Raw genomic sequence first — 12,595 nt, 5'->3', positions numbered from 1 at the left:
TGTTTGTGTAGAAGATCTGAAAATGAACTGCACCACCTTATCATTAAACATGGACATAGCTTTGTTCACTTTGGCAGAACGTGTCTTTGGTGTGCTTTGTAACACATTCACCACAGACTGCATAACTTAATACATTTCATAATCACAATGAGACCAGGGACACGGGATAGCATTTCTTTCAACTTCTTGCCTGAACACTAGTTTGTACAGTGTTTTATACTCATTTCTTTATCACAGCACTATTTTTATGTTGCATGACCCTTCAATGTATTTTATTGTTGTGCATTGAGTGGGCTCATATAATATTACTTTTCAATTAGCTCCCCGATAAGTTCAGTGTTCTAAATTGTTTGGATTGTTTTAAACGTACTTGACCACAAACCATTGTCTTCTCATTCTGTCTAATGTAACGATTCACAAGGTGTTGCCACTTCTCCCCAATAGGGAGACCCTTCTCATGAGCCTAAGGTGGTGAGACCGCTACCCAATAGTGCCTTTGGGGGTGGTTAAATGCAGGAGGAACTCATGGGGATGGACTCCCCCTCTGGGGATAAGGACAACGACCTGGGGTACAGCCTCTTGAACAACGACATACCCCAAACTTCCCTAGCCCACCTCCTTCAATTCAAACGGCTTTCTTGAGAGTAGACCAATGTATTACTGTAGTACATGGGATACAGACAAAGCACAAAGTACCATGATGAAGAAGAGCACAAAAGACATGACGATTACTGACTGTGCTACTACTGGTGCGAGTTGGCCCTGAGCAGGTATAAAGATGAAGGTGTCAAAAGAAACAAGGACTTCAACAATCCACCAGAGAGGGACTAGCAGCAATGTACCAAAAGAGACTATGGACATAAGAAATTGTCAAGCCCAGTCGAGAGAGGAAACAGGTGTGGAAACATCTAGAGCGGGAGCTTCAAATCCTGTCGGCAGAGTGGAGGAATAGGAGAGCAGAGGACCCCGGAGAATCATGCAGGGAGTTCTCTGTGGGTCCAGTTGGAGCGAACCTGATCTATTGTCATCCCTTCCAACCTAGGCACAGTCGTCAATTCCATAGCACACCTCACATCCAAAATGTACCCTGACATAAAAAATCTAATTGAGAAATCTACAGAATGGCTATGTGAGCATGCCATTTTAGCGCCAAAGAATGGCATGACTGCAGTAATCAAGAACATAATTATTAATTATTTCAGAGTAGTCCAAATGAAGTACAAATCTGTAAACTCAGCAGTTCAAAGTGATGACACAGTCCACTACCTTGTTGAGTTCATGAACACTTTAAATCCTCCCGAAAACAAACTACTTCTCAAAGTGGTAACACATGTGACATTATTGTGGAACCTCAACCCACGTAACCTCTGTAATGGCACCAGATTGCGGGTGAAAGTTCTCCACAGAAATGAGATTGAAGCTACGATGCTAACTGGTTCTGGCCAGGGTGAGTCCGTCTTTATACCACAAATTGAACAAGTAACTTACCTGTAAATATTGTTCTCCAGCACGGGTCTCGCATGGATTCACATGCTCATGAATATATCCAGTCGTCAGGCTGGGAATCCTCGGTTAAAAAAAAAAAAAGGTTCACTTTCACTTACAAACTGCCTTTCTGCAGCATGGCCCGTACCTCCAGGAGCTGAGGGATGTGCTGCTCCTGATGAGCCACCGAAGGGATCCGCCGACAAAGGCTTGTTTAGGTGGAATTCCGACTGAGCCTTCAGCATGAAAGAGAGGTGCGTCCGCAGCACCACCCTCAATTTGTGGAAAAACAGGTATGGTTGCTTGCAGGATAGGGCCTGGATCTCACCCACCCTCCTGGCAGTGGTGATGGACACAAGGAAAGCCGTTTTCCAAAAGAGGAACTTGAGGGAGACCTGATGCATAGGCTTGAAGGGGACCCCCCATGAGCCTGGTCAGAACAACGTTGAGTTCCCACCCCATGAAAAGGAGCCTTCACCGGTGGGAAAGGTCAAAAAGTCCTTTGAGGAACTCCTTGATGAGTCAATGAGACCACAGTGATGACCGTCCTGGAGACCGGGTGTAGCGGGAGAGCAAGTATTGAAGAACTTTTGGGTCGTGACTCTCAGCGGGGTAATCTATGACCGGCACCACGTAGTGAAAAGCTTCCACTTGTGACCACAGCACTTCAAAGTCGATGATGCCCTGGCCTTGGCAAGGACCTCTCCGCCGTCCGCACGCAACTCGTATCCACCAAACTCTAGGGCTGCAGGAGCCAAGCCCTGAGGTTCAGCAATCCTGGGTCGTGATGCAGGATTACACCTCCTTCCCTGGTGAGCAGATCCGGAACTACTGGCCGCTTGACTGGGGGCGATGCTGACAGACTGAGAAGGTCCGGATACCAAATCTGCCTCGGCCACGCCGGGGCGATGAGTATCATCTTGCACGGACACCATCTGAGTGTGTTGATGACTCATAGCAGGAGAGGGAACGGGTCATAGCAGGAGAGGGAACGTGGGAAACATGTACAGGAACAGTCCTTCCCACGGAAAGGAGAACGCTGTCATGAATCAAGACCAATCCACCGTAGATTTCTCAGAATGAATAGTAGCCGACATAGTAGCCGACAAATTCTTCCTACAACTGTACCCCACTGTTGTGACTATAGACAAGCAGAGGGATCAAGTAGTTGGAAGAAAGGACAGCACCCCACGACACGCCAGCTGTGGGAAACAAGACCAAGGTTAATACTCTCAATGTACTACAATGATTATTAACCTATTAACCATTAGGTCAGACCCACCTCTAAGTAGGCGTGCGATGCAGACAAAGCTACAAAATGGGCAGAGATGTAATGGTGTCCTGGATTGTACTCACGACAGTGCCTGGGGAAAAGACAATCCACTATAAGCTACCAGTAATAGTTTAAACAATGTGTAGTCACTCGTTCAATTACTAGTCTTACCGGGAGAATTCCTCTTGAAGGCAGAAGTTTCTTCAAAGGTGCAAGGAAGCGTAGCTGTAGAGGCTCAGCACAATCCCCTATCCCACCGGCACAAAGAGGCCTACGGAAGCAGCAATAGCAGGAGAGCGTCTCTAGTTTAGCTGCAATTAAGAGTACAAATCCCCAAGGAACCAGGAAGATTATCCGAACTTGGTACAATGTTACAAACAGAACAAAACAAATAGGCAGTCCAGGAAGCAGAAATGGGTCAGGCGAAGAGCTGGTGAAACAAGTACAAAGCGTAAGGCAGAGAATAATAAGGGACGGTCCGTGGTCGACAACAAGCTGGCAGCAAAGTTCCAGAACGTAGCGAAAAAGCAATCCAAGAAGCAAACCGGGTCGTAGCAGTCAGACAGAAGAATAATCCGAGGGAGAGGCAAGTAGCAATTCCAAAATACAAAGCTGAGTCGAAAACACCAAGACACAGTAACAGGAACAGCGAGACAAAACCAAAAGCTCTAATCAGAAGCACTGCAGTGTTCATAGAGGCAGGCTTTATTCTTTGATTGACCCGCCACTGAATGTCGTAGGATCACGTAGCCCGTAGACGTATGCGTTAGTCACCCATGATTGCCTGCCAGAAACGGTTTCACAAGGTGCCATGGCAACTGCCATTAGTTACGAAATGGAGTTACTGTTTTCTGTTTATGAAACATAGCGCAGTGGATGCATGGTGTCCTCTGTGTTGCGGGTGCAATTGCAAGATCCCTATTCATGAGTCTCGCAGAGCGTTTCCTGACAGTACGCATGAGTCTTGTAGTGTGTTTCCTGACAAACGCGTCCCCCAGGCTCCTCAGCTGGTGGAACCTGCTGGCAAACTTCTTGCACTTTGAGTTTGTCACTATCGCAAACAGATCTATCTGGGGCCTGCCCCACTCTGCTAACAGGTGGTCCACCTTATCCCGACGAAGCTCCCACTCGTGGCAGCAGTGCAGTTCCCTGCAGAGGGAGCCTGTGATGGTGTTCTTGATTCACGCCAGGTGAAGAGAGACGAGGAACATCCCCTGTCCGACGGCCCAACACCACAAGTCCTGTACCTCCTTGAAGAGCGCCAGGGATTGGGTGCCCTCTTGTTTCCCAATGTAAAACATGGTGCTGGTGTTGTCCATGAAGATCCTTACCGCCTTGCCTTTCAGGGATAGGAGGAGCAACTTGAGGGCCCAGAACACCGCCCGTAGCTCCAGGATGTTGATATGAGTATCCTTCTCCTCTGGCAACCACAGGCCTCTGGCGTGCAAACATCCGGTGTGCACTCCCCATCACTCTAGGGAGGCGTTCGTGGTGACAGTCTCCTGGTATGGCGAGGTCTGGAATCATGTGCCCTAGGCGATGTTGGAGCGGATGCCCCACCATACTATTGCCTGCCGGAACTCGTTGTTGAGCGACAGCTTGTCTGAAGCGTCCGGACACCTGTATCCTGCGGGCGTCCAGGAACTCCTGGAGGGGGCGCATCTGCAACCTGCAGAGCCGGATGAGGTAGATGCAGGACAACATCATGCCCAGCAATGACTTGATAGCTCGCACCGTGGCCATCTTCGTCAACGAGAGCCCTTGTACCTTCCCCAGAATGGCTGCTATCCTCTCCTCCAAGGGAGACACCAGGCAAGATACCATTTTGAGCCTGGCGCCTAGCAACAGCACGTTCTGCGATGACATCAAGCAGGACTTTGGATAGTTGACAGAGAATCCCAGATTCGCTAGTAGCCGGACGGTTGTCTCTGTGTGTCCTTGGGACAGCTCCTACACGCGAGCGTGAATCAGCCAGTCTTCCAGGTACAGGTATACATGTAGGCATAGATGGGCCACCACTAGTGCCTGGCACTTTGTGAACACTCTGGGGGCTGACTTCAAGCTGAAAGGTAGGGTCTTGAACTGGTAGTGCTATCCCTGCACTACGAAGCATAGACATTTTCTGCGTTTCTTGTGAATGGGGGTGTGGAAGTAGGCATCCTCCAGGTCCGGCGACCTCAAGAAATCTCCTTTATCCAGTTGCCAGAGCATGTGTTGAAACGTGACCATCCTGAATTATTTGGACTGGAGGTATTTGTTCAGATCTCGTAGGTCAAGAATGGGTCTCCAGCCCCCCTTCTTTCTCACCAAGAAGTATCTGGAATAGACTCTGGAGCCCCAGAGTCAAGATGGAACTAGCTCTAGCGCCCCTTTTTGCAAGATGACCCATACCGCCAGGAGCTGAGGGATGTGCTGCTCCTGATGGGCCACGAGAGGAATCCACAGACACCTGCGCTAAAACTCCAGCATATGTCCCTGGGCGAGAGCGCCCAGCACCCATCTGTCAGTGGTGATCTTTTCCAGTGTCCAGTCAAATGGTCGACAGTGATTTGGTCGACAGACAATTGGTCGACTGAATTTGGTCGAATGCCAAATGGTCGAATTATTTTTTTTTTTTATATATATATGTGTTTTGTGGGTTTTCGTGTGGGGAAAAAAAATAAAAAAGAAAAAAAGGGGGTTGGGGGGGGACCCCCCCCCAAAAAAAGGGTAAAAAAAAAAAAAAAAAAAAATTCGACCATTTGGCATTCGACCAAATGGTGTCGACCAAATTGTCTGTCGACCAAATATTTTCGACCATTTGACTGGTAACCATCTTTTCCCACTTGCTGACTAACTTCGCCAGCCGGCCTCCCACCAGGATGCATGGGTGGGGGCCCAACGTCCTGGTTGGTTCAGGCTTGCTTCAATGGAATGCTGTCCTCTGCCACCGTAGGCCTGGGAATGTCTTCTGTAGACTTCCTGAGTCATGGATCTGGAAGGCTGATGGTACGATGAGGAGAAACCTTTGGAAGACCTGCTCGACTTTCCTCTGAAGGATCGAAAGGAAGAATGGTGCTGCTGGAGGGTGCCCAGGGAACGGGTTGTCTCCGTATCCACCTTGATGGCTTGTAGGGACTTGTCAATGACTTTATTATTTACCAAATAGGTTGTCTCAATTGAGGGCATGTCCAGCACCTTCGCTTGGACCTGCTGGTGGAAATTCGTGGCCTTCCTCCAGCCTTGGAAATGACGGCAGACACTGTTCCCCATTTGCCGGAACCCCATATCAGCAACGTCCAATGCCACTGTGATGGCGTGATCCGACGCTACCTCCCCTTCCTGGAAGAGAGCGACTGCCTCCAGCTTCTTATCGTTGGGGAGGAACTACAAAATCGGATACAGCTTGTACCACAGCTCCCTGTCGTACCTCAATAGGAACACCAGTGCGTTGGCTGTCTTGATGATGGATGCCGCATTGTAAATCACCTTCCTTCCCATGGCAAACACCTTCTTCCCCTCGCTGTCCGGAGGGACTGAGGAGGTTGTCTTCTTGCGGCCGCCGATACCACCAAATACGGTGATGGTTGCGACCTCAGGCACTTGGTTGTGGAGTCCACTACCTGTTACTTCTTCTCCAGCCTATCCCGCTTGGCCGGAGCCATACAAGGGTTCTTCATGAGGGCCAGGCCCTCCTCCCACACATCATCCAGAGGGGGCACCGCCATGATAGTCTTCCTCTTGGCCTCACGCCTCTGGTACAAGAAACCCGCCTGGTTTCTTTGGCCACAAGCTGGAATAGCTCAAAGGTTCCGGTGATCATGGAATGGAATTACCCCACCTCATCCAGTGGGGACGGCCTAGGCTGCGGAGACCCACCACCCGCTGCAATGATATCCTTGTCATTGTCCGTCATTGTCATGGCCGTGTCCGTGCCTGTGTTTGGGTCCACTGGGTGAGAGGGGACCCGACGCGGATGTGGATGCTGCAATTGGAGCATCAGATGATGCTTCCTCTTCTTCGCTGGTGGCTAATCAGTGGCCTGGCTGACCATTGGAACCGGGCCCTTCTGGCATCCTCTTCTGGATCTCCGACACCAAGGTGTGGAGGGTTGACAGGATGTCCAGAGACACATCCCTCGGCTGAGCTGGCATGATCTGAACACTAGGCCCCATGCTGTTGCCGCCTTCGTCGTCCTCTTCCGCATACTCGTGGACTGTGTGTAGGGACTCCTGGTCCTCGTCCATGGATGAGACCTCCATGTCTTGGGCCACAGCCTGCGAGGGCTGATCCGGACCCTCATTGACCCTCTCCTTTTTTCCACTCTGAGGGACAAGAATCGGGTCCTGAGACGGAGTTCCCTTTTCCAGTGTGCCAGCAGTCTTTGCCAAAGTCACTGCAGTGGTTTTGCACCTCGGAGGCAGGGATACCTTCTGTGCTACGGGGGCTACCTTCACAGGGTCAGCCCCTTAGCTGTCGTGAGAGCAGCTGCCACCATCTCTATCATCAACAAAGTCTTATCCTGTGCTGTTTGGTCCTTCTTGGGCAGTTCGGCCGCCTTCTCCTCCATCTGTGGCTTCTCCGCAGTTTAGCGGGGTTGGATGACTTCCTTTTCGAGGAGGAGCTCAATTGCCGGCTGGCAATGGAGGCGGAGTGTAATGTTGATCGCGCCCTGTCCACCTTGGGACCTGCTTCTGCAGCGAACGATGTGGACTGAGACTTGCGGTAATTGGCCTTGTCTTCGGCCCTCAGATGACCGCTCTTCAGACCGGCTTTTCCTGGGTGAGGCATGACCCTGCTCGGAGCACGGGGCAGAGGCCTTGGTGTTCAGCTTGTCTGGATGCAGGCAGTAGAGGCATTGCAGGTGCTCGTCTTCAACCAACACATTCTGTAGCCCGCACTTGGTGCAGGACTTGAAGAGGGATCTTCCCTCCTTCTCCATCATGGTCGGAAGGCGCAAAGTTGACCCGATAGCCTTTGGGAATCTTCGATGATCTTCACCCTTGAGGGGCACTGAAATTCACAGACAACGGAGCCCCGATGTCGGCAGATGGAGAAGAGAGCACACAAGTTCTTTTGGAACAAAAAAGAATCTTTTTCCATTGAAAACCTGAAAAATATGTAGAAGTTGCTCACAGAGCAAACTCGAGGACTCCCAACACTTAAGCGTGCAGTAAAAATCTGAAGATGGCTGCCAGAAGAGGGGCTTAGGGCAAGGACTGTCATTGAATGGGGGCAGTATGAACGAGAGGACAGTGATTGGTTTAAAGGAGAAAGACAGTTTGTAAGTGAAAGTGAAACTGCCTTTTCTTTTACTGAGGATTCCCAGCCTGATGACGGGGAATATTCATGATCATGTGAATCCATGCCAGACCCCCATGCTGGTGAAACCGCTTATAGCTTCAGAATATCCGTTTGAATTCAAAAGACTTCAGTTCCCCTTAAAGGTTTGTTTCGCCATGACCATCAACAAATCTCAGGGGCAGACTTTAAGGTAGCAGAGATTGATGTAAGGGAAGACTTCTTCTGGCATTGGCAGTTTTATGTGGCCTGTTCCAGAGTGAGCTCACCTAACTCTCTGGAAATCCTAGCAGCTGAAGGCAGAACCACTAATGCAGTTTACAAAGAAGTATTCAGTTTTGTTTGTAGGTTGCAGATGCCAAATAAATAATTTTGTTGTCTGGAACAACTATCTTTGTTTTGTAGCTAATATGCCCTGACTAACATCTGTGATAAACATTGCTTATTACATTAAAACATCAACCTGTAAATTATATTTCATTCAGTGTGAACAAAAAACCCATGCATCTTATAAAAACAATTTTACCAAATACCCAAATCCATGCGTGCGAAGCCGCGGGCAACAGATAGTATATCAATAACATGTTGTTAATATAATTAGAATGTCACCTTCATCACACAATATTTACCAATAATCAATTCAGCCAGCTTATTCTTTCACAAGCCATTGGTGAAAGCGCAAGTGCACAATTATAAATATCACACAGAACTTGTGCGATTTCTGTTCCCCTTCTCCCACCACGTTATACCCTTAATGTCACCTCACTCAATTACACCATTCAATATCCCTTCCTTCCCAGTCAGAGACAATAATCTGGCACAATCTCATATTTTCTTCCTATAAAGACTATACTATTCCCATTTTGTCCTTATTCACACTTTACATTATGCACATTGTCCCAGCATCCCATGTTCCAATCATAACTTGAAATCATCCAGTTCTCCTATCCATTCTCCTATCCATTACTCTACTTTTACCCCTGTCCCATGCACATCTATGACAATTTCTCAGTTTTCTAGCATCACCAGTCTGCACCAAATTGCACATTTGGACTTCTTCATGCAGTCTCCAGTTCCCTTCATAAAAGTATTTTTAAAGTATTTCATGCAATGACTCAGTGAGAGAATCAATGCACTTCTTCGGGGCTTGAAATGGGTATTGCGTTTATGAAAAAATATCAGATGGAATAAAATGACAAGTACTTCAATCATAAAATGGGAAACTCATCTTTTCCTGTAAATATTACCATATCGAATGTTCGATCGTTTGAGGGAATACTACTAATGATAGTTCAGGCAGGATTTACATAGATGAGATTATGGGGAGAGCATGTTGGTGCGGAAATAATTTCAGAATAGTTTTTGCCACTGAACACTTTAAGTAAACAAGCAGCACCTAAATATACATAGAGTGCCCTTGTGTACCAAGTTTGCCAGATGCCCTTCTAACTCTGCATAGGTATTTGTTCCTCAAAAGGGGTCTGTCATTTCTTAATCACTTCCACAAGCTCTGGCTATATCTTCCTTCCCACAACTCCTACTCATCTCTTTTAATGCTGTAGTTTCCTTTCTGAACAGTTTAATCTCTCAACCCCTTGCTTCCCCCACACGCACCTACCCGCTACTCTTCTTTACACAGGAACATATGCGTAGAACTCTCCTCTTCTAGCATCACTCCTGGTTTTCACTCACGCCCACATCTTACAATACTGTATCACTCCAACCGGCCTTTCCTAAATCAACCCTTCCCAGACACTCCAGAAGTGCCCAGAGAAAACTGAAATGCTACACAGGGAAACGGGCCGATTCCCTTACATCCTTCCAAGGGTGATGAAATGAGCAAGAAAGATGGGGCAATAATAAACAAACAATGGTTTTCAAAATTGGAAGACAGCAGTACTGAGATAGCCGACGTATACAATGGGGCCATTCATTTGATTGTTTTTACCATTCTTTATTTAAACTTAAATCCATACTTGCTTTGTGATTCTTGACAGGCTCAGACTGGCCTAAAAGGCAATAGGGCAATGCCCGAACCAAAACCGCAAAATGTTAGTGTGGGCCCGTTTTTTGGGTCAAAGTTGGCCACTTTTTCGGCCCATTGTGGCCCATTTTGATAAGTTACCTAACCGTGCGGCTTGTAGTTTTGACTAGTATTACTGGATAGTCTTAAAAATGCACAATTTGCATCACACTTTATCAAAAACCTATCCCACTTGAGCACTAATCAAACAGTCCGTCACAAAAGGAATGAATTGCCATGTGCCAGTGTGGGCCACTTTTTCGTTGGTGCCCGAGACAATGTTATGCCCCAGTCTGACCCAGCTTGCAGAGTATTCACATACTGCTCATGGGTAACAACCTTTTTGTTCAGCAACAGCCTTTTTATTTTTAACACAAACAAATAAAAAAAAAATATCTCCCTCATCCTGCTTTTTTTTTTCTAAATAATTGGTAACTATGACAAAGGTTTTAGATTTGCTCACATACGTTCCTTCCTAAACCCGGAATTTGAAAGAAAGGAAGACGCCCCAAATCCCACTTACCGTTTTTTCCTTGTTTTCAAAGACCTCTTTGACCTCTTCATAGCTGCAGATTTCCTCCATGCACTCGCGCTCCAGCGTCCCCTGGCGGAACTCCTCCAGGAACCAGTTTGCACGCGGGTACCGTTTCAAAACAGAGTGGGCATCTTTAGACCCAAGAAACACTTCATCAGAGAGAGAAAAAAAAAGAACAAAATGAACAATAGTCCCGCTGTTGCCTTTCGGTTTTTAACAATTATAAATAACTAATGAATTTACGCATGTAAGACTAAAGCATTTTTACCTTTAGGACTGATGCAACACCTTGCGCGTGACGAAAACATTTCAGGTGATAAATCCCTTAAGTGCTAATGGCGTCTATGGTCGTCGTGAATTCCCACAAGGAATCATTGTAGGCTCCGCCCACCCCAGCACTTATTTATAACTGAAATACTGACACATTCTACAAGGGGCTTCAGAAATGCACGCAGTGATTTTACATCTGATTGATCAGACCATGATTAGGCAAATCAACGAGGAGAAGAACATTCATGAAAAATAAGAATTACATAATATTGTCTTGATCCTTTTGTGTGATAGAACAAGCAGTTCTGCAACCATCCTCCCTATTTTCAGGAAGGCCATGTCTATTTACATTCTAGGCATCAAACTTGATTGCTACTCGATTTTTAAGTTGAGTTGGTAAAAACGTACTGCTTGCTGCAAAACATGTTGAGAAGGCCGTTCTCAGAGAACATGGCGGTTGAAATGGCTCCCTGGTGGCCTCCCCAAAGATCTTGTGACCAAGTAACAAAGGGTCTAGAAGGCTTCCATGAGGTTGGCCACAAATGGATCGCATACCGAACGCCATGACAAACCTTCGCTTGTTGTCCATGTGCAAAGAACCACTGTTGAAAGGCCTCAACTTGATCTTTAAATGACTAGCTAAAGAAGCCCTCCTTATGCAGACCTGTTTCAGTAGAGCATTAAGGGGCAGAATGGAAGGCGGATAGGCAAAAGTAGAAGCACATTGAAACAAGTTGCTAATACAAAGGGTGTACATCGCTCAAAGAAACTCCTAATCCAACATCAAAAATGCAATATGAATACCAAAAAAAAAAAGAAAAAGATATGGAAAATTAGCACCAATAGTACAATGTTAGAATCCTGAGAGGCAGGATTTTTGGGAAATAATCGTGGCTGAGCGGATTCATTCTCAGGTCTCTGTCACTGTCCCCACATTCCCCCCTCTGAAGCCCCCGCTGCATCCTGCAATCCCCCTGCTTACCCATGGTCAGTTGGTGACCGCAGCACGCCTCATTGTATGCTCTTTTCCCCCCAGCCCCTTTCCTGTGTGTGCACTTCACAGTAATAAATGATGGACTACTGCCAGAAGGCTACAGTGCGTCCATTGATCAGTAGTCTTTTTTTAGTGGTTTTTGTTTTATTTTTCATCCTCACTTCACCACTTTGACACTTGGACCATGCCCAGCACTCAGCTCAACGGCCAGGTGCTGATAGCTTTATTGTCCAGAGCTGTATGTGATATTATATTAGATCTGATCCCTTCATATATGCTCGTGCTTGGTTGGGGCCCATAAATCAGGTTTCCGGGCTTATAATATCCTGTACTGCCCGCATCTCTGAAAAGAAATGCTTGAGCAGCTGTTTTTCTTCTTGGAAATTATGGCATGTGTCTGCATTTAAGCAATTTTGTCATTTTGGGCCCAATCACTTAGGGTTATTTTTCTTAGCATCAATCCCAGCTTCTACCATTCAGAGCAAACGTTTCTCTTTCACCTCTCCCTCTTTTCCTGCAGACATCAATGCGACAATGGCTTTAGTTTTGTAATGACCTGTTTGGAGCCTTCAGAAACATGCAATAGGGTTGTGCTGTACGATAGGAATCTCACCCTTGCCCCGGATCTCTAAATGTAGAGGCATGATCTGAACCAGTTTCAATACCCCCTGAATGGCTGGGCGCTCAGTCAAGATTGGATAAGGTCTTAAGTGTTAGGATGTTAGTGGGAAATAT

At 47.0% G+C, this 12,595-nt stretch overlaps 1 protein-coding gene across 2 annotated transcripts in view; it reads right to left on the bottom strand.

Moving 5' to 3' along the window:
- Positions 1 to 12,595, bottom strand: part of PRRG3 (proline rich and Gla domain 3) — a 315,859-nt gene that overhangs the window by 11,513 nt on the left and 291,751 nt on the right. For both annotated transcript variants that reach the window (XM_069613049.1, XM_069613050.1), the window contains one exon: positions 10,585 to 10,745. In XM_069613049.1, the coding sequence (XP_069469150.1) occupies positions 10,585 to 10,745 (161 nt within the window). The remainder of the gene's footprint in view (positions 1 to 10,584; positions 10,746 to 12,595) is intronic.

Source organism: Ambystoma mexicanum, chromosome 5p, assembly GCF_040938575.1.
Source record: "Ambystoma mexicanum isolate Mex_15411 chromosome 5p, UKY_AmexF1_1, whole genome shotgun sequence".
NCBI classification, from domain to species: Eukaryota; Metazoa; Chordata; class Amphibia; order Caudata; family Ambystomatidae; genus Ambystoma; species Ambystoma mexicanum.
The sequence above is the reverse complement of the archived record's forward strand: the minus strand, read 5'-3'. Positions and strand labels throughout refer to the sequence as shown.